The sequence below is a fragment of the Rosa chinensis genome, chromosome 3 (genome assembly GCF_002994745.2).
Source record: "Rosa chinensis cultivar Old Blush chromosome 3, RchiOBHm-V2, whole genome shotgun sequence".
NCBI lineage: Eukaryota > Viridiplantae > Streptophyta > Magnoliopsida > Rosales > Rosaceae > Rosa > Rosa chinensis.
This window is the reverse complement of record NC_037090.1, coordinates 8447748-8474231: the sequence shown is the minus strand read 5'-3', so window position 1 is coordinate 8474231 and position 26484 is coordinate 8447748. Positions and strand designations below refer to the sequence as shown.

The window sequence follows — 26484 nt, the reverse complement described above, 5'->3', positions numbered from 1 at the left end:
TTTTCAGGTCCCCATCCTTGATTACCAAGAAGAATCAGATGCAATTTTGCCTAGCTGTGTCCTCTGCATTGTGGCACCTACCATTCTGGAAGAACATGAATGATGGTAAAGTTTAAACGCTAACCCTGCCTAGAGGAAGCTGGGGGCCTGGGGTGAAAGATACTGTGGTACCAGTTTTAGAGTGACGATTAACGAATCCTCCGTTGCTGCTTTGCTCGCCGGAGCGAAATGGTCCCGTGTTGGACATGAGAGTGCGAGATAGAAAAATAGATGGTCATGCAAACCATGCACATATCCTAGACTGTTGCAGGCACCCAATAATGCAAAAGTGCATCCATTAGCTAGTTTTGCATGTATACCCTTAATTGGTAGTTGTCATGTGTTATCATCAATTTACTAGGAATCCATCCAAGCAAGATCATTGAAATTTTGGGCAAATTAGTAGAAAAATATACTTCTTGTAAAGATAAAGACTTATCTCACAATTATGGACAACATAGTGATTAGATTTAGAGTTGAGTCATAAAGTCATTACATTCTTATAATTTATGAAATCTCAACTGATAGCGCATACAATCACAATGAGGAACGACCCGTATATTATATGATAAGTATCTCTCATTTTTTAGCTTCACATTTGAGGTTAAGGGACTTTAGAATTTCTACTTTGCAAATCCCTATTGTTACAAAAGAGATAGTCATTAGCATGCCCTATACATACCTCCACAAATTATTATTATTATTTTTAGAATATATACATACGTCCACAATTATCATATCGACCTCTCCTAATTTTTTAAAAATTATTTTCCCATTCTACCCTTATTAAATTTTTACCAAAAAAAAAATCATAGTCTTCCATCTCCATAGCTGCAACAAAGTATGGAGATTTTTCGGATCAATCCACTGCCTTGGACTATGTCTTATAATCTCAATATTCTAAGAAAAGAACAATTAAACAATTTATTATGAGAAAAGAACAATTAAATCCTTTTAGGGTAACTAAAATTGCATCTATTGCTTATTTGCTTTTAGTTTTTTTTATAAGAAAAGAACAATTAAATCCTTAACGGCTGCCCTTAAGCCATAACCATTAATGCCTAAACTCCATATTACAATAAGCCTGATGAGAACATCCCAAAATAATATTAGGAGTCTCTACTAATCTTATGTATTCTAACACACACCAATTAGTAAAGAGTGCACAACTGGCTACTCCATTTGATTTACAATTTTGGCGACATATCGGAAAGATAATGCTCACACGAAGCCATAATATACTAATACGACCAACTTTCCCACTATGTTGCAACCGAAAAATAATTTCGGTGACACTTGGTTTCATCCTGCCACTAGGAGGCTGCGACCATTTGACGATGCAAGGAACTCGCTGCCGTCCTAAGCCAGACACGGCACTTAGGTTATAGTGATTTGTATTGGATGGTGATTCAACCTTTATCTTTGATATCTCTATCAATCATTTCCTCATTTTGAAAAAGGAAAAAAGTCATTTTAGAACTACTGTTCATCATTTAAGGGCTTCATGTTTCTTATCCTCTCTCTTTCTCATAAAACCTTACAATTCTTTTTTCCTTTTAAAAAAGAGGATCAAAGGGTTTCACTCCTGCCCCCATGGTGACTCGAACCCATGACTTCGTACATAGGTAGTGAGTGCTCTAACCACTAAGCTAACAATTATTTATTGGGAATAGCTTTGTTTGAGCAATTAAGGGACTGAATTGGCAACATGTAGCTCTAAAATTTTAAAGAATAATTATGGAGATTTTAGAGATTGCTGTAAAATAGAAAGTCTGTTTGATAAGAAAAAGGGACTCAAATTTTGACTTTTGCTTCCCTATAATACAGAAATTATAGAGAAACTATTGGAGTTGCTCTTAGTAATCATCTCAGAGCATCCATATGCCAAATTGCAGGCCTTTTCGCAATAACCATTAGGATGGGAAGTCAAGACATTGTTCAAAATTTTATTTTATTTTTTAGGGTAAAATGAAAAATAAAATTTTAGAAAAACTAGAGGAGGTCCACACAACAAATATAGAGGTATGAATATAACTATTTTTTTTTTTGGGGAAGAGGGGGTGGTGGTGGGGAGGGAAGGGGGAGAGATAGACAATATTATTAGATCTATTGATACAGAACTATGTTCATTTATTTTTTTAAGGGGTGAGAGAGTATAAAATTCTAATTCAAGATGAAGTTATTTTATTGTATGAGGAATGCAATTCTAGATTTGAAATGACTGAAGTTGTCTTGTTGTCACTTTCATTTGTGATTTTACCATTGGGGGTAATGCAGCGCATCTGTTTTGGTTAGAAAGGAGATGAGATGTGCTAACATGGCCCCTAACGCAACAGTTTAAGGGCTGGCTGACCATAGGTTCAAATCCTGCCACTCATGTTGATTTTATATTTTTTCTTTGTCTAATTTACGCTTTTAGTTATTTGATTTTAATTTTTAGGGGATTCTAACTATCCATTTTCAAGGGTTAAATCATATTATAAACTACTTCACCATTAGTAAATCAAAATTCAAGATAGCGACAGTTGATATGGCTCCTCTAAACCCTAACCGAGTCTTCTACTCCGCCGCTACTGCTTTTCAACATCGATCACCATCGACTCCTCTGATCCTTGCTATCACCATCCTCCTATTTCATGGGCATGGGCTATGCGCTAGCATCTATGGCGACCTTGATAGTTGCCCAAACATCAGTCACCAAGAATTAAACGACGATGCCAAAGCCGGGGACAAAGCCTTTTACTCTGCCGGCGACTTCACCGTCAATATTACTCACTTCTCTGAGAACATCAATCTCGATCTGACCAAGCACGGCCTCTACACCAACCTCCACGTATTTCATGGGGGTGGCTTTGCTGCGGCTGATCTGGATCGCTAATTACGGACTCGAATTGATAGTCGCATTGCTGGGATGAAGCCTACAATATATGTGCTTGTTTCACTAGATGCTGCGTCTCATAGACTCGTGAAGAACAATACTCGGGATGTGCTTTGGTCGGAGTGGTTCCAGTCATGGCTAGAGATGCAAAGAACACTAGATGTCTGGGTGCCTTAATCAGTCGGGCGGTTGGGTTGTACTCGGACTCCAATCGATGCCAAGTTCTTTATAACTTCAGTGGTGAGGTTGACGACAAGAGTACCTACAATTTGGCCAGAGTGGGTTGGACGATGACTGTTGGGCTGGCCGGAATCTATGACGGATGAGATGCAGATGGGTGTCAACAGTTCGGCCTCTGGTGAAAGGTTGTGGGCATCTCTTCTTGGGGTGTCCATAGTAAATTGGAGTTTCTTATTTCTGGGTTTTGCAAAACTCTGAGTCCAATATTGGGCTTCTGGTTTCTAGACCCTTGGAATTTGGCAATTTTGGATCTGGAGGTCCATTTCAAGCTGGAGTGCTAAGGTGCCCTCTCTTTTCCGATACCGGCAATTTGTGGATGTTGGCCAATATATAGTGGTGTTGTTGACCACCAAATATCCCCGCCCTAACTTGAAGGGCAAGGAAAAAAATATAGGTAGGTGCGGTAGAGGCCTATATACTATGTCTTACTATTTTCCATAGTTTATAGGCTCGCTTTAATAAGTGAGCAATTAGTTCGAATATAGATGGTCTGTCTCTATGTATCACAGTAGTTCTCTTACTACAACTTCTTGATATGTCTAGTTGAAGGAAGCAGAAGGATATGTAATAGTTTTCTTGGCATGAGTTAATGAAATCCACATTTCTTTATAAAAAAAACAAACAAAATTCAAGATTTAAGGTTATCTGAATGATTACACACTACAAGAGTACGGTTTATTGAAGGCATTTCTACAAAAGGAATTCATTTTTTTCCCACTTTGGAACCTCATTTTGACTATTTGACAGTCCAAATTTTAATTGTCCAGAAATTTCATTGTCCACATGTGCATTACACCCGGATATTTTACCTTATTCATAGGAGCTGTTCTAATGAGAACTACTAAAATGAGGACTAGTTGATGACTTTTTTGTGAGACTCACGTTTCGATAACATTTCCTCAAATCAACTTTTAGATATTTAGATATTCACGTGTAGATTATTTATGCAATTTTTCAACTAAATTGAAAATTGTCAAGGTATTCATAATTGTGATTTATCAGTTATAAACATGAACAGTTCATGTTTGACAGATTTAGGTCGACCATTGATTTGATCTAAATTGGTACCTTAACGATTAGCAATTTGGATGATAATTTTCAGAAGTGATATACTTATGCATACAAAAACATCTAATGGTTAATTTGCCGTAATGTAATCGAAAAGTGAGTCTCCCAGACCGTTGATTAGAAATTCCTTATTAAAAGAGCTCCCCTTGGTCATAAATCATAAATTGCTTTACGTTTTAGTGCATATGTATCGATCCCTGTCAAGTGGTTCTCATTAGAAGGACACCCTTTATTCATAATTCATAAATTTCTTTACGTTTAAGCGCATATATGTATCAATCTCTTATTCAACAAATAAAATAAAAAAGTATAAATCGCTGTCAAGTGGTCCTCGTTATCCTCAAAAAAAAAAAAAAAAAAACAGCTTCGTTATTCATAAATTGCTTCACGATTTAGGTCACTGTCAAAGTTTTAAGAATGACCATTTACCAAAGCTCATTTGTGACTTTCTTAAATGTGAAGATTCATTACTTAATTGGGATTTGGGTTTTCTCCTTTAAAAGACGGCGATGTTGAGAGCGAAGAAGAAGATGAAGCCATCGCCACCGCCGAGGAGCCATGGCGTGGTTTCGAATATGGAGAACACTGAGAAGGACCACGATCCATCTTTCAGTCGACGAAGATGGGAGGATTTAGACGAGGACTGTCTAGCAAATGTGTTTACAAAAGTTGGAATGGAGTCTTTGCTCTTGGCTGTTCCTTATGTATGCAAATCATGGTACGCAACTACTCTCAATCCTTTAAGCTGGAGGCTTCTCTCTTTTCCAGACTTTGAGCCTTATCCTCTGTTTACTGCTCCTTCTGATCATGATGTTAATGTTGTACTTGCGCCTGATGATATTAACATAGAAGAGGTTGAACCCAAGTCTTTTGGATCGTTTTACGATCAGTTTGTAGAAGACTATGGATTCGATAGGAGTCGTTTTTCGATCACAGCTTTTGTAAAAAATGTAGTGAATCGTAGCCATGGAAAGGCTATTTATGTCAAGCTACCTACATTTTGTACTGAGGAAGCGTTGAGATATGTCTCGGATGCTTGTCCGCAACTTAGGGGTTTTCGTTTTCCTGATGATTTAGCGATGTTCAAGCATTCTCGAATCATTCCGGAAGTTATTGGGAAATGGAAGTCGTTGAAGCACTTAAGTTTGGGAGGAAGCATGGCAGGAATTGCTATACAATACCACAGAAGTGGGGAATACATGTGTAAAGATTTCGAGGCGTTGTTGTCATTAATCAACTATGACAGTCCAAACAGCAGTACAAATTTGTATGATATCCTGGTGCAGGTTGGCATTCACTGCAAGAACCTCAAGAGTTTGCATATTTTTGATGCCCTTGTTGGTGAAGTTGAGGCATTGACAATTGCGACGACGCTGCCGGATCTTATGCACTTAACCCTGGGACAATCTCAAATTCAGCGAGATAGTCTTGTTATTCTCTTGAAGGGCTGCAAAAAGCTCATTAGCTTTCATCTTGGGTATTGTGATGGTTTTGAAGAGTGTGATGAAGAAATATTGAAGCTTGCTTCCCATATTAGTGACTTCAGGTGTACAGGTGCTCCAAGTAGATTTTATACTCGCTTCGATGTGTTGAAGAAGATTGTTTTAACAATGGGTATAAGGAATTATGTTTGGAGGAAAAGGAAGATAATATCGGGATAGACCAACAAGGAGTGTGTTTTTTTCTTTGGTCTTAAATTCTTAATTGACATTGTACACTCCTGAAAGTCTTGATGTTGTGTTTTCACGCTTTTCAGTTATAAAGTTTATTTTTGTTCCTTGTGTTTTATCCATTGCCAATTTAGCTGCTGTATTACTATTTAGGCAAATGAGAATATGAAAATTGTTACCAGTTACTGAGAATGTACTCAATTGTGTGGTGGATCTGTTTCTCAAGTGATACTCTTCTTTCAGTCTGGTTGAATCTTTCAAAGACTAAGGCTATCCATCTATACTGTGAGAAAAACTGAGTTGTTATGGGGTTTGACTGTGGTTTTGAGGTTCTTAGCTCCTCATATTCTTGAACAGCTTGATGCTGATGCCATAAATTGTGTCTTGTTGTTTGGCCTCGGGCATTCTCATCATCTCATGTACCGAAAAATATAACACCAAAGTGTTTTGCTGCTATTGTCGGATAATTAACCTTAGTTCTTTTTGGTATCATGTTTAAGCTAGTAAATTTGATAGATGATCATTTTACAGGTTTCTTAGTTTTCATGGTAATTCACTAATATGGTATTTCATATTGGAAAAGGCATCAATCAGAGTGGAGAAAAGAAATCTAATGCATTGTATGACATACAACAAGCAAAAGACTAAGATCTTTCAGCTTAAAACTTCAATTCTCAACAAAAGCATAAACATGCATAATGAGGTCATCAGGGAAATCAAATAGATTTAGTATCACACTTCGAATTTCAAACTTCAATCTTCTGATTCCTCCATATCCTCAGTTTTTACAATCTGTTTTGAAAACAAGAACACATCGATCTTTCAAGTTTCAATCTAATGTTTTGTTTTGAAACTCGGAAAGTATGGCTTGGCCTCGTCCAAACCACGTCTTACAAACATCTTAGCAGCTGTGGATATCCTCATTGCCATTGCCATGACATGCACCACAACCACCACCAGGTCAGAGTAGTGAAACAAAAACCCAACTTATTTGCTAGAAACTCGAAACACCTCTCCTCATTTTCATCGTCAACCAACGAAAGTTTACCATCCTTACGTACTCTTTTCATAAATTCTGCCTGGCATACATGTATTGTTGCATCTAGCTACTTCTTCCGGTAAAATACTGGAGGTTTTGTAGCAGCTCCAGCTTCTTGGTCTTCTCGGCGAATGTTATTTAAACTTATTGGGTAGGCCCAATAAACAGCCCATTTGAAGTGGCCCATTAATACGTGGGGATATATTTCCATCTCCATTTCCAGTAGTGTTTTTTCAGCTCAGAAAATCACGATGTTGAGACCTGAGAAGAAGCTGAAGCCGTCGTCAGATCCGTCGTCGCCACCATGGATCGACGGTGTCGTTTCGAGTCATCGCCACGATCAATCTCTCACTCGAAGATGGGAGGATTTAGAATTGGACTGTTTAGCAAATGTGTTTGCCAAAGTCGGAATGGAGTCGCTGCTTCTAGCTCTCCCTTTTGTCTGCAAATCATGGTACGCCGCATCTCTCAATCCCTTATGCTGGAAGTTTCTCTCTTTCCCAGATTTTGGGCCCTATCCTTTGTTCACTGGCCTGCATGAAATCGATTTTGAAACCCGGAAATTTGGCCCCTTTTATGATAAGTTTATAAGGAAGTACCGAATTCGTAGGACTCGTTTCTCCATCACCGGTTTCATAAAATTGGTTGTCAGTCGTAGCAATGGGAAGGCTACTTATCTCAAGCTACCTGGATTTTGTACCGAAGAGGCCTTGAGATATGTGTCGGAGGCGTGTCCTGAACTTAGGATGTTGTATTTGTGTGATGATTTAGTGATTTTCAAGCATACCCAAATCATTTCTGAACTAATTGGGAAGTGGAAGTATTTGGAGCACTTGACTTTGGGAGGAAACTGTGGGGAAATTTTGAAGCAATACCGCGGAATTGGGGATTACTTGAGTAAGAACTTTGAGGCGTTAACGTCGTTCAAATACAATAGCAATGAAACTTTGCACAGAATCCTGGTACAGATCGCCGTTCACTGCAAGCATTTTAGGAGTCTGCATATCTTTGAAACCCTTGTCGGTGAAGTTGAAGCATGGGCAATTGTGACTATGCTGCCGGATCTCACGCACTTAACCCTGGCACAATGTTGTATTGAACGAGATACTCTTTTCACGCTCCTGCGGGGCTGCAAGAAGCTTTGCTCATTTAATCTCTGGTATTGCGAAGGTTTTGAAGAGTGTGATGAAGAATTATTGAAGCTTGCTTCCCATATTAGCGACTTCTGGTATAAAGGTGGTCCAAATGATTTTACCGGCTTGAATGAGTTGAAGATGATTATTTTAACCATGTGTTTAAAGAATCAACTTTGGAGGAAAGGGAAGATTTTACTGGCAGAGTATTATCAGTAAGGAGGGTTGTTTTTCTATTTGTTGTATTTGGTCTTAAAACTCCTAATAGCCATTGTAAGTTTACTCTTGAAATCTTCATATGTTTCAAGTTTTTGGACTTGGTTTGTTTAATCTAGAGCCAAAAATTAGTATATTCCTCAGACTGGTTAAGTCTTTCAAGCTGCTGGTTCTATATACGAGGAGCAAAACTGTGTTGCTAAGGGTCGTTATATTCCTAGACTAAAAATTGCAAAGCATATATGCGAATGCTTTGGGATCTTTAGGCTTGGCACTCCTTATCATGGTAAACCTGCATGCTCTAAACTCGCATGGCACAATCCGTTAACGTTTTGGGTTGATAATTTCTCAACTCTTGAATAACCAACTAGAGTATGTCAAGTTAACGCACGACACCCGATATAGCCTACTAAGAATGTGTATTGCTTGCCGGAAATTAATGGTTTTTTGCTTCGTGATCTTTTTGCATATTTTTGATGGCTGTGTTGGTCAGGCTGAGGCTGAGGCTGAGGCAATTGTGACGAGGCTGCCGAATCTTGTGTTCTTGACCCTGGAATTGTCTCGTATTGAGCGGAATACTCTTGTTACGCTGTTGCAGGGTTGCAGGAAGCTGTGCTGTTTCATTGGCTATAGATCACTAAGATGGGCGTTTGTGTGGTCTTTGTCCAAGTCTAAATAGGTGTTAGCTGAGCTAACATCTTAAATTCTCATTTAACTCTGGATTTAATGTTTATCTTCAATATAAACTCAAGTATTATTTTGGTTTGTTAAATCTTTTGAGTTAAGCTCATTTTCAGTCCTTGTGATTTGAGCTATTCGACTTTGGTCACTATACCATAACCTAAGGGATGACAGAAGATTACATAGAAGATTGGCACTGAGGGCAAACATTCGTAACCTTGAGGTCTGAGTGTGATGGGCACCGTTCTTTCAAGCTGCTGATTTCTGAAGACTGGAATTGTAAGGCAAGACTGTAATGCTTCTTGTAACTGACTATGGGAATATTTGACTGTACTGTGCTTGGGGAATGCATGTTTTATACTTGAACAGGTGCTGATTCTATAGGGTCTTCTGGATTAGAGAAACTAGTGTGTAGCGTTATTGGATTACTGAGCATTTCCCAGCTTTTTACCGAAATAGTTTGTGGCATATAAGTTATCCATTTCAAATTGCAAAAGGCTGATGTCAAGAGAAAAGAAATTGAAATCTCGGAACAATGAACTTTAATTTCGAATTTCATAACAGGGGCATAATAATGAGGTATTATTATACTATTCTCTTTCTCAAAATTCATCAAATTGCTACACTTTCGAGAGAAATTAAACAGATTTGGTAATCACAGTATCCCTTGCTGTAACACTTTCGGAATCAATTGTAGCAGAACTCAGCTTCTGTGGTGTGTTTTCACCTACTGATTCCTCCAACTCTTCAAAATTCACTATCTGAAAAATTGAAAGACAAGAAAACAATGAACACCCCATATTTCAGTTTGAATCTCATTTTCAATCTTAGAAGAGAAACTATGAGATTTGGGGATGTATGAATTACCTTAACTGCTGGTGATCCAGCGGCCTTCTTTTGCTGCTCCTTTTCTCTCAGAGACCGAATCGGAGAAAATCTCTGTTCCAAATCCAAGAGGCATAAGCCAAAAAAAAGAAAAAAAGAAATTGAAATGTAGAAGAAATTTGAGCTTACAATGGATTGAGAATGGAGCTGATTCAATCTGAACACCCTATCAACATCAATCTCAACCATCCTCTGGATTTGACCTCTGTTTTCTATCTCCTTCATCTGGAAATCCAGCATTGCATCCCTTTCCGCGAGCATCTTCTCTGTTCTCTCTCTATCCAGTCTTATCCTCTCCAGCTTCTTCCTCATCGCACTCAGCTCCTCCGCCAAAGAAGCGTCCATCGCCGCAGTTTCGATCATCTGAGCCGCATAAACCGGCCCGTTCTCCTTGTTCGAGGGGCCCAACAGAGAGATGCTGATACATTCTTGTGCTGGTGCCTTTGCCTTTGTGACCGGACCGGCTTTGACCGGAGTTGCTGGAGAGTTCACAGGCTTCAGAGGCGTCCGGCCGCTTTTGGGCCGGAGAATGTGGTCTCCGGCGAGTGGATGATGCTGGAGGGCTTGCATTTTGGTTAGGTGTGTGTGTGAAGATAGGGTTGGGAGTTGGGAGTTGAATTGATGCAAATCTAGAGATAGAAAAAGAGGAGGGATGGGAGACAGCTGAGAGGGGTTTGAATTTGAAACAAGACAGGCGCTAACGGCTATAAGTTTGTTTTATTGGTTTTTGTTTATTTATAACAAAACACCGGATTCAATTCAGTTTTCAACTTTGCATTATTAGTTTTCAGGGAAATGATTACGTAAAGTGGGACCCTTCATTCAATTCGTCCAAGGAGGATCGACCAAAACTAATAAAGGTCGAAGCTTCGTTGGAAAAGGGATATGGGGGAGAAAAGAGCAAAATTGTGGAGACATCTTCTTGCACTCCCATTTTTGTTCGCGCTTCACATGAAAAGACTGATGTTTTAGAGTCAAATGTGTGAATTCTGTTCGGAGGCACGAAAGAAATGAACGAATCGAATACCAAATCTCACCAAGTGAGCTTGCAAAATCGTTGCCTAGTCAAGTATGCTAAGATTTCAAAGGTTCTTGTGGTTCACGTTTTGGGTTTTTCTTTGATCTTTTCTGCTGATTTTGGGAGGTTTGAATTCATTTCTTCTATTTGTTAAAGAAAGAAAGCACAAAGCAAAAGATAAAGGCGGTAAGCAAATCATGGTTTGGTAAAAGCAGCAGTTATCGCTACAGGCTTTCCTCCATGCATGTCACGGATGTCAATAGTCAAAATACACCTTTTTGAAAGCTTCACATGTTCAACACATGTATATATTTGAGTATTTCTCACATATGCATCTTAATTGCCTTAGAAATTCATAAATTATATGTTGTGCTTTTGTCAACCTCAATGTCATATACATAATTAGTTCTCCGAGGATTATGGTTGGAAATGCTAATATCGCATTTTCTTTAGTTGAGCACTTATGTTTGAGTTGGTAGATTTTCGGATTAGATTTCATTTAGTTTGCTTGAGGACAAGCAAAGTTCAAGTGTGGGGTGTGATTATATACATTTTTATACATGTAATTATATCTAAAATACTAGAATTAGACTAATTCTCAAGTTCATTATTATGTAATTAATATATTTTTATTTATTGTGTAGAAAATTAACGGAGTTGCGGAAATGAAATAAAAATGCGTGAAATTAGAGCAATTTAGGAAAGTCAACCGTCCGGTGGAGAAGAGGAAATAGAAAAAAAAAAAATTGAAAGAAGAAGTCAAGGAGACCTGCACGTGTTCATCTTTTAATTACACATCATCCTTGACCATTATTCCTCTCTCACGAGAACAGGAGACCACCACCCTTAGGCCTCGTTTGGTTCACGGAAAGTAAGCATCAAGAAAGAAAAGTTGTTCATTTCCTGTGTTTGGGATGCAAAAGGAAATGAAATACTTTCCTGAAGCAAAGGAAAATAGGGGGGAAAATGGTTCCTTCCATACTCCAAAGGAATTACTTTCCCCCCTTCTTTCCTTGCATTTATTACTCACAACATATTATTTTATTCCATTAATTACATATTTTTTAACAACTTTCAGGATAACTTTCCTTACATTACCAAACATCGGAATGGAAAGTTTTTCGGAAAGTTCATTTCCCTTCCCATGGGAAAGACAAATGAACTACTTTTCTTTCCGTGAACCAAACAAGGCCTTATATTTGACTCTTTCCCTTCTCTCTACACCAGCGCCACACATCACACCGTTACCCTCTCTCTCTTGGCAACACACCGACACTACTATCCTTCACACTACTACATCAAATCAAAGCCCCCAGTTGTCCTTAATTGGGTCCGCCCGTGCTAACAAGCGATCATTTAAAATGAGAAAAAAATGGATCATAAATAATTAAATATATGAAATATAAGGAGTCTTTCTATTAAGGACTCAGCTCCAAGAAGGTAGAACGGACCGGGCTTCTAGCTCGAGTGGCTCTTAGAGCAAGTCCACCGGTGTTGGTTTGCTCGGGCTCCAGCAAGGAAAACTGATGTGGTCACCGGCCACAAGGAAAAAGGGTCTTCCACCGGTTGAAGCTTGCCCAGCCAATTGTTGACTTTTATTGACCGAGGCAAAAAAAAAAAAGGCAACAGCATGACTAAATTTTTGACTGGGTTTGAGGGGCTGCCAGCTCGGCCCAAGCTATAATGTGGCTGACATCATCACTCCACCCTACAAGCATGAAAAAGGTGGGTAACGGTCATGAAATCCCAGCGGTCCATTTTAATTAAGCAGAAGATCCAACGGCAAACAATTAATAACCAATATATATATAAATAGTCTTGACTGGTCAAGAAAAAAAACAGGTGGAAACTCATGTCCAGTGACAGTAAACAATAACTTGACTGGTCGACACCTCGACTTTTCTTAACTACGGGTGAACTTGCTCTTATGGAATTCAAGGTACCTATTGGAAGTAGTATGGGGGGCCCACATCCCACCCAAGGTGTGTGTATTTATTTGGAGGCTATTGAGAGGCATCTTACCAATAAGAAGGACACTCTCACAGAAGGTTAGTCTTCCTAATAGCAACTGTCTCTTTTGTAATCTTGCAATTGAAGATGGATTGCATCGATTCAGAGACTGTAATGTCACATCATGCTTTTGGGTGTTTACTGAATTGGGTCTAATGGCTAAGAATGTGGCTGGCTCATGTGTGGTGGATTGGGTCCTCAACTTCATTGACAAGCTGGATGACAACCAAAGATGTGCCTTTGTCATGGCACTCTGGGTCATTTGGTCTGAAAGAAATAATGTGTTGTGGAATGGGAGTTTTTTTTTTTTTGCCTCAAATGCAACCCAATGGGCAAGTAAATTTCTTGAAGATTATCAGCAAGTTCATGCATGAAAATGCAAAAGCAAGGAGGGAGAAGTCAAAATGGAGAAACCCTCCTAGTAGGCGGCTGAAGGTGAATGTCGATGGTAGTTACAAGGCTGAGTATGGTGATGGTGGAGTGGGAGTTGTGATAAGGGATGAAAATGGTATGTGCCTGCCAGCTTTGACTCAATTTTTTCCACATGCTTCATCTGCTCTACACATGGAAGCTGAAGCATGTCGGGCTGGACTTCTATTGGCGATCCACTAGGACATGTCTACTATTGACTTGGAGAGCGATTTCTCTCTTGTGATTACTGCTCTACAACATAACGTGGAAGATAGATATGAGATTGGGCGTATTATCGATGATTGTAAGTCATATTTGACATATTTTCACCCTTTTCAAGTTAGGCACATCTTCCGTGAAGCAAATGGTGCAGCCAATAGGTTAGCGCACCTTTCTAGTTGTAATTATATTTCTGATGTATGGTTAGAGGAGACTCCTGTTATTATTCGGGATGTTCTCTATGAGGACTCTTGTACTGATGCTCGAGGTCAAGGTTTTATGTCCCCCTTGACGCGTTTAGTTCATTCTAATATAATAAGTCAGGCGTGGGGCTGAGCCTCCCAGCTTGACTGGGTTCCAAACCCCTTAAAAAAAAAAAATGAGGATTAGTTGATATTTTTTAATTAACGGTTTTGGAGACCCACTTTTCAATTACATTAAGGCAAATCAACTGTTAGATGTTTATGTATGCATCAATAGATCACTTTTGAAAATTTTCTTCCAAATTGTTAATCGTTAAGGTACCGAAATAGGTCAAATCAATGAACGAACCAAATCTGTCAAACATGAACTGTTCATGTTCATAATTGATAAATCACAATTATGAATGTCTTGACGATTTTCAATTTGGTTGAAAAATTACATAATGATCTATACATAAATATCTAAACATCTAACGGTTGATTTGCGGAAATGTGATCGAAAAGTGAGTCTAACACAAAAGTCATCAACTAGTCCTCATTAGAAGGGCTCTCATGATATATAATCGAGAAAATCACAAATGACCACTCAACTTTTACTGTTTGACATTTTGGTCACTTGTTTTTTGAATATATCACTTTAGTCATCCAACTTTAACTCCGTCATTCACTTTAGTTACTCTGTTATTTTTTCATTTAAAAATAATTTTTTCACCACAATATTAAGAATATTTTCGTCCACCCAGCCTTAAAAAGTTAAGAAGTCTGAATTGGATTGATTGAAAGAAGTGACTAAAGTGAGATTTTGACAAAATATCCTCTCAAAAATGCAAATTAATAAAAATATTGTCTATTTAACTGAGATTTTGACGAAGGATTTAGCAGAGTGATCAAAGTGATTGACAGAATAATAGTTGAGTGACTAAAGTGATATATTTGAAAATTGAGTGACCAAACTGCCGAATTAGTTATTGTAGAGTGACCATTTGTAATATTCTCCATTTCCGCGTTGCAATTTATCTTTGAAATTAAGATTTGAATCGCTTCCCCATCCATTAGCAAATAGAGGTGCCCTTCTAAGCGGAGGCTTAAGGTGTATTACAAATACTTCACCACTACGTTCGCGTCACCCGCCTAACTTGAGTTTCATCATGCAATCATTTATTTTGATCATTACAATCCCTCGCTCCAATATTAAGATTTATCTGGTATTAGAATGCAAAAAAAAACAAGGAAAAAAAAACCGAGCATGTGATTGTGAGGGCTCGTTGAAACGAAAGAGGAGCTGTATATGCCTATGATTATTGTGATAAATTGATAATTAGATTTTCTTCCTAAGGGCATTGACCAATCAAAACCTAGTATAGGGGAGACGAAACAGTTGTGTTGCGATGAGTTATTCTGTGGTCCAAGAGTACCACGTGGCACTGCCATGTGGTGGTGTAAGCTAATAATATCACTTAAATTTGGTGGAGATAGACCAATCATGGGTGAAAAAAGAAAGAAAAATTAAATTAAGAGACCAATAAGACCATCTCCAAAGGAGAGGTCAAATGCCACGTGGAAGCCCAACGTTCATTTTTGACAGCCCAAACTCTTCTCCAACCGATATGTCTTTTCCACGTGGATTAGACATATCCCTCTCCTCTGTCAAATTTGACAGACAGAAGAAGCTCTGTCATTTATTTTTTTTATTGTTTCTCACTTTCTTCTTCTCCTTTCCCCGTCTTTCTTCCTTCATCTCACCCAGAACTGATGCTTTTGAAATCCCGGTTCCAATGAGCTAATTAAAGGTGATGCCTCTCTTCCCTTCAATCATGGTCGATTCTAATTTCTCTCTCAATCAATTTCTTTGTTTTCTAGGTCCAATCTTACTTTCTCTTCTACTATTTCGTGTATAATTTACTCCACTTTCAGACGCTCTATTTAGGTGTTTTGGTTATAGACCATGATTTGATCTCAATTGCGTAGGAATCTGTATTGGTTAGGAATTTCTGTTCTAAAGTGCAATTGATCAATTGGGTGCTCATTAATTTTTGATCTTGGAGGAATTCATGCCTCAGAATTGTTGGATTTATGTGAGAATGCAGTGAGCTGCATGATTATGGTCCTTCCTTTTCTTGCATGATGATATTGAATTTAATGGAATTAGAAACTTGGATTTGAATCTCGTGGATTCAAATACTTTGTTGTCTTGACTCTTCTTTGAATAACAGGAACATGGATCAAAGTCATTCAGATTCATCCTCGCCGTTACAATAGCAGGTGAACTCAATTTTCATCTTTGTATCTTTTTTCTATTACATAATTTTAGTCACAATGTTTACTATTTAGTGCACCGTGACACTAATATGCATGTTTCTATCAGTGAATACTTCACAATAAGACTACTTGAAAAAATGGGGTGTAGATGTTTGTCCTCTGTTCCAGTTAGGAATTATAGGCAGACAGAGTCAGAAGGGGCGTGTACATAACTTAAGCCAGTAATGGCATCAAAACTTAGTCCCTAAGTCAAAAGCTATCTCGCCCGATCATATATGTCTAATAGTTGAAAATGAATTTATTTGAGCTCTAGTTGCTGATTATGCATAGATCATGTTTATTTGAGTTAAGGTTTTGTATGTTGGTTTTCTAAGTCTTTATAGTTAGCTATTATTCTGTGACAAACTCTAACCGATGAGTAAAGAGTGTGGGCAGATTCAAGTAAACACAAAGTAAAATGATACAAAAGTACAGATCAGGTGCAATTAAGTTAAATTTGTGAATCAATTTTCATTGCTTAGTTTAGCCTTCAGTTAGCTTTAATACGAAATTCCAAACTGATGAGGAAAATGTGAGGTAGATTCAAGAAAACATGACATAAAAGCACTCATTTTATTTCTATTTCATGTTATAGGGTTTAATCTTTATAGCCAAATGTTTGCACTTCAGTATTATCTAAGATTTTTTCTTAGATAAGTTTTCACATTATGGTTTATGTCTGATTTGACAGGTGGTTTGATACAGCTAGGGAAATGTTGAAAAATGGATGTCAGTTTTTACTCTCTTCAGATTGCAGATGCAAAGAAGATGTTTGAAGCACAAGAAAAGCTTCGGTTCAATCTTGATCATGCTTGGATTTCAAGCTGTTTATGTTTCCTGCTATGTATATTCCCATATCTCAAATTCTCATAATCTCAATTGCATCTCTTAATGGAACCATTCATTGTATGATCTTTGATTTACAAGATAAAAAAAAAAATTAAAAAAAAAGAAGAAGGAAAAACAACATAAATAAAAGTAATATGCAAATTTGACATCTCCATTGGAGCTAAAATTAGTCAAAATGTTGCTATATCAAATTTGCCATGTCATATGTCAAATTCAAATTTGACCAAAGCCATTAGAGATGCTCTAAGAAATAACTACGAGTCATATGGACCAATAACATCAATTTAAATTACCACGTGTACCATAATTCGGAACCGTTTTATAATTTCCCTTTGCGTATGATAGGCGCTGGATCGTCTATTTCACATGACCTTCTCCATGAAATCAACATCTTTAACCCACTCTAAGTCTCTAACAATGGTGGTCCAAATTCTAATGTATTACCCAATGTCTCGGCTATCGGGATGCCTTGATTTTCTTTATTTTTTGGCGGGTTTAGATCCATAAATACCCAAGAAGGAAGGTCCAGAAACTTCACAGACGCCTAGCCAGCCATGTTTGTCAAGCTTTCTGCTTTCCTAGTACTACTAGTACTTCTGGCACCCGCAGAAGCCCAAGACCTAAATTTCATCTACAATGATGGTTTCTCTGGCCGTTCTGGTCTTAATCTCAGTCTAGACGGCATAGCAGAGATCACACCAAAAGGTCTCTTGAAGCTTACAAAGCCCATCAAACAGAGAAGTGGTCATGCCTTCTACCCTAACCCAGTAACCTTCAAGAACTCAGAGAACGACTCCGCTTTCTCCTTCTCCACCAACTTTATCTTTGCCATCCAACCAGAGTACACTACTTCCGGCGGCGATGGAATGGCCTTTGTCATCGCTCCGACGAGAGGCCTCCCCGAAGCTCTGCCGATCCAGTACTTGGGCCTGTTCAACGTCTCCAACAATGGGAATTTCAACAATCATGTTTTTGCTGTGGAGCTTGACACGATCCAGAACCCGGAATTCAGTGACATCAATGAAAACCATGTTGGGATCGACATCAATGGCTTGCACTCTGTCAAAGCTGCTCCAGCTGGTTATTTTGATGGTCAGTTGAAGAACCTGACTCTTATCAGTGGTAAAGAAATGAGAGTTTGGGTTGAATATGATGGTACCAAGAAGCAAATTGAAGTTACTATGGCTCCAATTGCTGTTGCAACTAAATCCCCAACTCCACTTTTGTCTTTGAAATATGACCTTTCCCCAATTCTCAACAAAACCATGTATGTTGGCTTTTCCTCTTCAACTGGTCCGTTCCGCACATCTCATTATGTAGTGGGTTGGAGCTTTAGGATGAATGGCCAAGCTCAAGACCTTATAGCTTCCAAACTTCCCAAGTTGCCTAGCATTGCAGGTAAAAAGAGGTCCATGCTTTTCACCTTTGGTGTGCCTCTGATTTCAGTGGTTTTTCTAGTGGTTTCTGGGGTGCTTTATGTCATAAGAAGGAAGAGGAAGTTTGCAGAAGTGCTTGAAGATTGGGAGCTGGAGTATGGTCCTCAGAGGTTTAAGTACAGAGAATTGTATATAGCCACCAAAGGGTTTAGGGAAAAGGAGCTTTTGGGAACTGGGGGATTTGGAAAAGTTTATAGAGGTTTATTACCCTCCTCTAAAATTGAGATTGCAGTGAAGAGGGTATCACATGAATCAAGACAGGGGATGAAGGAATTTGTAGCAGAAATTGTTAGTATTGGCCGGCTTCGTCACCGGAATATAGTACAACTGTTGGGATATTGCAGGTATGGTCTTCAAAGTTTGATAATATATTCACCAATTTTCTCTAGTTCTCTGTTTTACTTCAGTACATTTTAGTAATTTTTTTTCTTTCATAAAACTCTCTTGATATTTATATTTCTGATGTTAAACTCCAGTGTTAAATAGCAGTGATATATTGCTTACTTATTCTTCTCTAAAATCTTCAAGTCATGCTATCACAACCTTATTTGCATAAAGTCTGGAGTTTTGACATCTCTCATGTAATCAAATTATGTATATTTTGGTATATTTGTCTCTCCATGTGCGAATTTTGGCTGTATAGGATAAAGAGTTCATTTGGATTTCTCGACAGTATGAGCTTTTTGAAACACAATAAGCGTTTGTATACAAATATATATTTCCTTTAACACGGATGTTTAATGCCTTGCTTGCAGGCGAAAAGGGGAGCTGCTTTTGGTCTATGACTACATGCCTAATGGAAGCTTGGACAAATACCTCTTTGATCAACCTGAGGTGACCCTTAATTGGAGCCAGAGGTTTAAAGTCATCAAAGGTGTGGCTTCAGGGCTGTTCTATCTTCATGAAGAATGGGAACAGGTTGTGATTCATAGAGATGTGAAGGCAAGTAATGTGTTGCTAGATGGGGAATTCAATGGAAGGCTAGGAGATTTCGGGCTTGCAAGATTATACGACCATGGAACAGACCCTCAAACTACTCATATAGTTGGAACACTCGGGTACCTAGCCCCAGAGCACACAAGAACAGGTCGGGCCACCACGAGCACCGACGTGTTTGCTTTTGGGGCATTTTTGCTCGAAGTTGCTTGCGGAAAAAGGCCAATTAAGACGCAGGGTCCAGAAGATATGCTTTTGGTTGATTGGGTGTTTTCTTGTTGGAATAGAAGTAACATCCTTGAGGCAAGAGATCAGAGCTTTGGTACGGATTTTTTAGCCAAGGAAGTGGAGTTGGTGTTGAAGCTTGGGCTTTTGTGCTCTCATTCGGAGCCAGCGGCAAGGCCAAGCATGCGACAAGTCGTTCAGTACTTGGCTGGGGATGCTGCTTTGCCGGAAGCATCACTTCTCGGGCTTTCTTCTAGTGGCTTAGCGGTTGGACACTCTGAAGGTTTTGATGACTATGCTACGTCGTATCAGTCTTCCTTAGGCAAGGGGTCCTCCCATTCATCATATGTTGCAGAGTCGGCAATACTTTCAGGTGGTCGTTGATTCCAAGCAATTAGTATATATTCGTTCACAAACTTGGAATCAAAAGCCGTACTACTTGCATATGTATACACCTCTGAAAGTTTATTATTTCTTATGGGAAACTAATTGAAAATCTCCGCACCACCTTCTCAACATTCGTGTATGCCTTTCTGAAGTTGGAATGCTTATAATATGTTCTTGCAAAAGTGTTCATCACATTAAGAGTTTCCTAATTTGTATTGTAGCTTACTCATATCTGGCTGATAAACCCTATATAAACCCCATATAATAGCTAATGTAAATTCAGCTAACTTTATACTCCTTTACGAGTTTATGAATCCTAGCTAACTAATTTTGATTTTATCATTATACTCCTTGTTCAGAATATCATTCTGTTCAAGCTCTCTCTTAAACCAATTTGTTGTGTTTGCTGCTTGTAACCTGCTTCTGAAAATGTTCAATCTCGATCGGTCTCAAGTTTAGTTTAATTATCTGTTACCTGGCTCCATCACTGTGGATGATGTGGTGGTTAATATCGGTAACGGAATCGGTGTGGACTTTGAGAATTCTTGTCTTCATTGTGTGTCAAGTACTTGCTATTGTTTGTTTGGTGTACACAATACTCTTGATTTGTCCCAAGCGCAGACGGGAACTTACTGGCCGCAAGCTCAGAGTGATGCTGATTAAAATTAGAAAAGTGGTCAGAAAATACTACTACTACTCTGATTCAAAGACAGAGGAGAGGTGGTCTAATATGGTCTCCCACAAGAAATCTTGCTATTGATTTTGCAAAGGCTATGCATATCGGATTACCTTGTGTTCTCCAAAGTATGTGTTTCTTGGCGAGCTGCTGTTGAGATGAGTATTTGCTAAAAAAGTTGCCTTCCTGCTCCTGAACTTCCACGGCTGCTCATATCTCCTTCCCACCATTATATCATTTCCTTCCACATTAAAGATCAAACTTGCTTTGTGAGTGATGGTAATCGGAAACTTGTTTCAATGGAATCGTACGCCAGTGATATTGTATATTTCCTTAAGAAAGATCAGTCGCGGTTTTGGGCGGTTTATTGTCTTGGGTCTATTGAGGGGTGGCTGATCATGACTAAAGGTTATCCTGTTATCAACTTCTTCTTGAACCCAGTATCAGGTGTTAGGGTCATGCTCCCCTCCCTTCCACACTGCCACTGCTTCAACTTTCCAACCTACCTAGCAAAAGATTCTGCATTCAAGGAGTTGTTTATGATTTTTCATAAGATGTCTGATCCTGTTATTGCTCCGGAGGCTAATCCAGGCACTGTTAATCTGCATAAGAGCTTTAGCACAAATTGACCATTGACTTGAAAACCAGAACATAGATATATGGCTAAACATATAGCTGCATGTATCTAAACAATCAATTTTTAGAACTCTCCTACATTCCTGCATGCTTAGTTTAGCCTAGCTTCCAAAATTGAATTATTCCATCTACTTCCCTTTGGTACAAAACTCATCTACACATTTCCATTCTGTATATCTAATTAATCCAACTTTGGATTTGTAAATTTCACACTGAAGATGCTCACCACAAAGTTTGCTTCTATTATATTACATGCACACCACCTATACTCCAACTCTAAAATGCCAGAAGCACAAAATAACATAGCTTTAATTTCATTTGTTTTATTGAGCATAAAATTTGCAAAAGTTATTCTCTCTTTTCTCCTGCATTTGCAGCTACCTGAAAGCTTACAGTTGGTAAAAAACGAAATTTACTGTCGTCTCACAAAGAATGAAAGTATTTCTTGCTTGGTAATTTTTCTGGATCTACGTTGGTTTACAATTTTTAATCTGATCAGCTATTACTGCTTTTGCACCTTCAGTCTGTACTTTGCTTTTGTGAGGCCAACGAAAATTCATTTATATCATACTTCATGTTAATGCACTTGAATATCGTACTGATTCTTTTGCTTTCAATTCTGGAATTGATTCTTATTGTTCTCGGTTATGATTGTCGCTCCTATTGGTACTGAACTCAGGAAGAGCAACCTGTTGTTCTATGTATTACCAGATTAAAGGTATTGTCTTTTCAAGGTTTTTTTTTTTTTTTTTTTTGTGCTCCTACAGTTTTGGTTACAATCTGAATTGACAACATCATTTTACACTTTATATAGACTCATTACTCCAGCAGAAATCTTCAGTTGTATTTTCTTTCTTTCATCAACTTTTAAAATTGGATTGCACAGACAGATGAATTAGTTCTGTCCACCAGAAAAATTCTATATTCATCTCAGAATGCATAAAAATTCATTACAAAAAACTTAAGAAAGCAGCTACTGCCCAGCATCGGTTCTGCTGATGCTCTTTATGTTCTTGCTTTCTTTGTCTAAACCAGAAAGTTTAAGAGAATGAATAAACTTTCTTTAATCTGTGTATCTAACGAAATGTATTTCATCAGTATTACTAAACCTGAACATTCAGCTATTGTCATTTTGGTATGGAAATTGGTAATTTTGATAGACATTTCACGGTTTTCCAATTTTCTAAGTCTGAAATGTTTTCAAAAAAGCTTTGCATTGCATGTAAAATCCTTTTCTGAACTCTTAAACTAAGCATATATATCATTCATGTTTGTCTACTGGATGTGTAGTTGTAAATAGCATTATGTTTCCAGATTGCTGTCTACACTGCATACTGGTTGTAAAATTCCCATGTCACATCTATTTTCATAATCTTCTTCAGTATAATCATACCTCCTTCCTTATACAGTTGTGTTCCGATTCCTTATACAGCTTTCATCTTAAACTGGAATTCTTCATGTTTGAAAATGCAGAATATATGGTAATCATCATTGCTGACGGAGCAACACAGGGTCTTCCTTCAAACAAATTGCAATCGATGAACCAGCAGCCAACAACAACATGAACAGATGAATGGGATTGTATAACGAGCCATATAATTACTAAGCAAACAAATTGCAATATTGTATTCAATTTATACCTTCATTTTCTTTGACATAAATTGTATTCAATTTATGACTTCACTTTGATTTAACGATTCACATTTTTCAATCAAAATTCATTTTACATAATTAATCCATAAGTTTGAACACCTATATGCTCCAATCATCTGTCTGCCAATTTGTTTCACCACTTTTGTTGAACCAATTCATATACTTTAAAAAACAACAATAATTCCCGCAGCAGAGCGCGGGCAACATTGCTAGTGTATATAATATGTTTGTGTTTATGCTAGTAATGTTTTGACACCAAAACCAGTCTCTTTGATGTCCCATTTTGTAATGCAACCTGATAAAGGTTTCAACCGCAAGTGCCTAGCTGGAGTTGTTGCCTTGGTGCATTCTGTATTGGTTTTGTTAATGATGATTAGTGATTACCTTCGATAATTGACTTTTAAAAATTGGCCTGCTGTTTTTTTTCCCCTGACAGTAAAGAGATTAGTCTTTTGTCTCCTGTGATTGAATTGTCCCCCGGGGTATTGCCAATCAAGTTCCAACCTAAAAATTTCGACGATTAGTATCTCCTTCCATCATTTTGGGTCTCTTTTAGGCTATACTCTTAGCAACCAAATGAAGGCTTTTGAACAGCCACCTCCCTCTTGAATATTCTCTTGTTTGATGGAGACCCACCTCCTCATGCTGGAAGGATCTGGGTTCCGGTTTTCTTCTTTCTTTTTTTTTTTTTTTTTTTTTGAAAAGGATTCCGGTTTTCTTTCTGTTTGTTGTTTGTTTGGTTAGTATTTGCCAAAAAAAAATTACACCGTTTGACCGAGCCACTGCTTGAAGCTGTTCATCTGTCAAAGTTGAAAATGCTTTTTCCTCTGACAACCTTTTCTTGATTTGGAGCTCACAAGTGTCCGGTTTGATAAACAAACATAATCCTTTTTATAGTTCACGTATCACAGTAATGGCACCATTTCAAAAATTTAACTATTAATTCTGTAAGAGAACCTACAAACCAAACAGTTCTACTATGTTTGACGCTGCCATTCACTATTATCTTAACCTCAGATATATTACATTTGAATGCATTACCACAGACAGACCTACTATCATCTATGTATATATCTACAACAAGAAAACGAAGTCCCCGATGATCAGAGCTCAGAAGTAATCCATTGGGAGCTCCGGCTCCCACTCATCATCGGTCTTGCTTTTCCGAGAACGGAACTTCTGGTTACCAGAACTTCTTCTTGAGCGCTTATCAGATTCTACAGGTCTTTCAAAGTCAGAGTACTCTTCAATGTCATCTATGCAAGTTGCAGCGTTTTGGTTGTCCAAGAAACCCTGTTTTTTCACAGAACCAGATACAGTTACAAACTGTTAATTTGTTCATCAATCATTTGTAGCACTTATAATTTCAACAGCATCTATCTGACCATGTTACAGTAAGGAAGAAAGAAAGTTTTTCCGAAATTATCTCAATAGATTAACTCCATTCATAATGTTCAGATTTCAGATAAGTATAGCTTTTATTACATCTCTTTCAAACAAAGTGTATGCTACATTGCTACTAATAAGGAAAACAGGGATAATAAGTAAACATTCATTAACAGCCAGACAAACTAGTCACAAACAATGCAAACCTTGACTACTGTTTTCATTTGCACAAAAAGTACCTTGGTTAGCCTGTATATGCGAGACGCTGCAGCTTCATGCACAATGATCGCATCAGATACAACTTCAAGCACATCCTCGACAAACAAAGCATATGTACTCACCTGAAGTAGTAGAAAGCAGATGCAATTGGAATGCAATTAGATGTCTAGGCAAGCAAGAAATTCTAATTGAAACTGAAGTAATTCAGCCTTTGCTGTTATTTTGTAAAACTTCATCTTCTGATCTTCACGTACCAAACTTGACGGGATAATTGCAATGCCAAATGAATCAAGCTCAAGTGATTCAACAGCCCCTGAATTGATGTTAAAACTATATCCCCGCACCTAGACATGCAGCAAGAAACAAGTTAGATGATCAAGGAATAGGTAAAAAGATGTGGAGACATTGTAACAATAAAAAGACTGACCTTTCCGATAGTTCGTCGACCTGGTGTTACAACTTCGTATCCTACCTAGCAAAATCACAACTTAAGAAATCAACTTAAGAATATGCAAGTATTAAGAGATATTGAACAGGATAGCACACAACAACTTTATCTAGCAATCACGAAACTGTTCTGCTAGCAGTAGAATTTACTGTAACAAGCGTGTTCACATGCACTCAAGTTGAATCTAAAATCTAATATCCAGGGAACAAAGTCAGAAGAACCCCATTTCAAATACAAAGGGACACAAGACATGTCCAACTCAAAACTCTACGAGAAAATTCAAGACATACTTGAGCAAGTATTTACATTCAAAGATCAAGGAGACCATCAAATACATACCAATGTTTCCAATCCAACCATTTTGAATTCATTCTCAATCACACTCTCATCCTCTACAAGCACAACATCACCAACCTGCAAAAAAATAACAATTGAATAGTCACCACCAACCTTCTACACAAGAATGAAACAAGTGCCCTTCTACATAAGAATGAAACAAGTGCAAGTGTCACGAAAAAAGTACCTGGATAACATCCTCCAGAAGAAAACGTTCACACTCCCCTGAAAGCAAGTTTCTCCTCACTTCTACAAAAATTACCATCCACTGCATAAACAACAAAAAGGGTCATACGCTCATAGAAAGTTTAACTCTTTAAGACAACAAACTAACAAAGAATGTGAATAAGCTATTCTGCACTAAAATCCAACCTACAAATCATTTAGTCTCTCACAAATTGCAACCAATTGATCAAGCCAACAACTTTTGACACTTACAGAAGTGGTATTGACCCAAAGCTGTGAAACAAAGCCCAAGCTGAGAGCACTTTCAATATTGATCACTTGCTTGGCTAGAATACCGGACCTCTTCATCAGCTGCCTCACTTTCTTCAACCCAACATTGCCATCAACGCGCTTCAATCCCTCCTCCTTCTCCAAAACCTCGCCTTCACTACTCTTTGGTTCCAGAAAATCTGAACCCAATGAAGTAGCATCGGCTTCTTTACTGGGTCCAACCCCATTTTGCGTTTCATCACTTGGTTTCGATTCCAGGTCGAAAAGGTTTTCGCTTTCCTCCTTAAACCCTAATTGGGTTGGAAACCCAGAAGCCTCTGATGGGCTCTGACTGGGCCTTCTGCTCAGGCACAAAGACCTCGCATTTCTAAGAGATGGGGAGTTCGAATTAGTGGAATTTGATGGGTGCAAGCAATTTGGGGTAGAAAAGTGAGGATCTTGTTGGCTTTGTGGTCTGTGATTGGATTTGGGAAACCCTAATTGTTGAAATTTGGTGACAGCAAAGTAGAGGGAGCTGGAGGGAAGACAGTCACACATGGTTTACTGGGAGCACTCAGCACTCTCATCCAACTACCCAACTGAATCAGTTGGTAATTAATTTCGGATCGTTTGTATGTCTAACGACGAGTCGTTATGTTATCCATGTACTACATGACAAGTTGGTTGTTCCTTGATTGGCTAATGAGATTAAACGAAAATCTATTCTTGAAGTGTGGATATATGGACTATGGAGTGCATCCAGGATAATTTTTTTTACAGATGGACTTTAAGGAATAACAAAATCACTTGCTGTTTGTGTGACATTCATAGCATGTACATTATGTTTCTAAAAC

At 38.2% G+C, this 26484-nt stretch overlaps 3 protein-coding genes and 1 long non-coding RNA gene across 4 annotated transcripts; 2 read left to right on the top strand and 2 right to left on the bottom strand.

Moving 5' to 3' along the window:
• Positions 1-9477: 9477 nt before the first annotated feature.
• Positions 9478-10544, bottom strand: LOC112191599. The gene is made up of 3 exons (XM_024330967.2): positions 9979-10544; positions 9832-9903; positions 9478-9725 (listed from the first exon to the last, which is right to left on the bottom strand). The coding sequence occupies exons 1-3, from the start codon at positions 10417-10419 to the stop codon at positions 9603-9605; spliced, it is 636 nt and encodes a 211-aa protein (XP_024186735.1). The 5' UTR covers positions 10420-10544; the 3' UTR covers positions 9478-9602.
• A 4721-nt stretch (positions 10545-15265) lies between these two features.
• LOC112191726 lies at positions 15266-16896 on the top strand. The gene is made up of 3 exons (XR_002933084.2): positions 15266-15500; positions 15924-15972; positions 16700-16896. It is a non-coding gene; the product is annotated as an uncharacterized LOC112191726 (long non-coding RNA).
• Positions 16897-17271: 375 nt separating this feature from the next.
• Positions 17272-19951, top strand: LOC112193622 (L-type lectin-domain containing receptor kinase IV.1). Its single transcript, XM_024333829.2, has 2 exons — positions 17272-18637; positions 19049-19951. Exons 1-2 carry the CDS (start codon positions 17412-17414, stop codon positions 19836-19838), a joined length of 2016 nt encoding a protein of 671 aa, XP_024189597.1. The 5' UTR covers positions 17272-17411; the 3' UTR covers positions 19839-19951.
• Positions 19952-23711: 3760 nt separating this feature from the next.
• Positions 23712-26234, bottom strand: LOC112193075. Its single transcript, XM_024333098.1, has 7 exons — positions 25634-26234; positions 25383-25463; positions 25199-25273; positions 24839-24883; positions 24666-24755; positions 24432-24533; positions 23712-24099 (listed from the first exon to the last, which is right to left on the bottom strand). The coding sequence occupies exons 1-7, from the start codon at positions 26186-26188 to the stop codon at positions 23917-23919; spliced, it is 1131 nt and encodes a 376-aa protein (XP_024188866.1). The 5' UTR covers positions 26189-26234; the 3' UTR covers positions 23712-23916.
• Positions 26235-26484: the final 250 nt, after the last annotated feature.

Excerpts from the sequence above, each read along its gene's own strand:
- LOC112193622 (XM_024333829.2), top strand. The coding sequence starts at position 17,412 with ATGTTTGTCAAGCTTTCTGCTTTCCTAGTACTACTAGTACTTCTGGCA. Across the intron at positions 18,638-19,048 it reads CAACTGTTGGGATATTGCAG|GCGAAAAGGGGAGCTGCTTT; the intron begins GTATGGTCTTCA and ends CCTTGCTTGCAG.
- LOC112193075 (XM_024333098.1), bottom strand. The coding sequence starts at position 26,188 with ATGTGTGACTGTCTTCCCTCCAGCTCCCTCTACTTTGCTGTCACCAAA. Across the intron at positions 25,464-25,633 it reads TTTGGGTCAATACCACTTCT|TGGATGGTAATTTTTGTAGA; the intron begins GTAAGTGTCAAA and ends TTGTTTATGCAG. Across the intron at positions 24,534-24,665 it reads CAATTATCCCGTCAAGTTTG|GTGAGTACATATGCTTTGTT; the intron begins GTACGTGAAGAT and ends CTACTACTTCAG.
- LOC112191599 (XM_024330967.2), bottom strand. The coding sequence starts at position 10,419 with ATGCAAGCCCTCCAGCATCATCCACTCGCCGGAGACCACATTCTCCGG. Across the intron at positions 9,904-9,978 it reads AGCTCCATTCTCAATCCATT|AGATTTTCTCCGATTCGGTC; the intron begins GTAAGCTCAAAT and ends GATTTGGAACAG. Across the intron at positions 9,726-9,831 it reads CTGGATCACCAGCAGTTAAG|ATAGTGAATTTTGAAGAGTT; the intron begins GTAATTCATACA and ends TCAATTTTTCAG.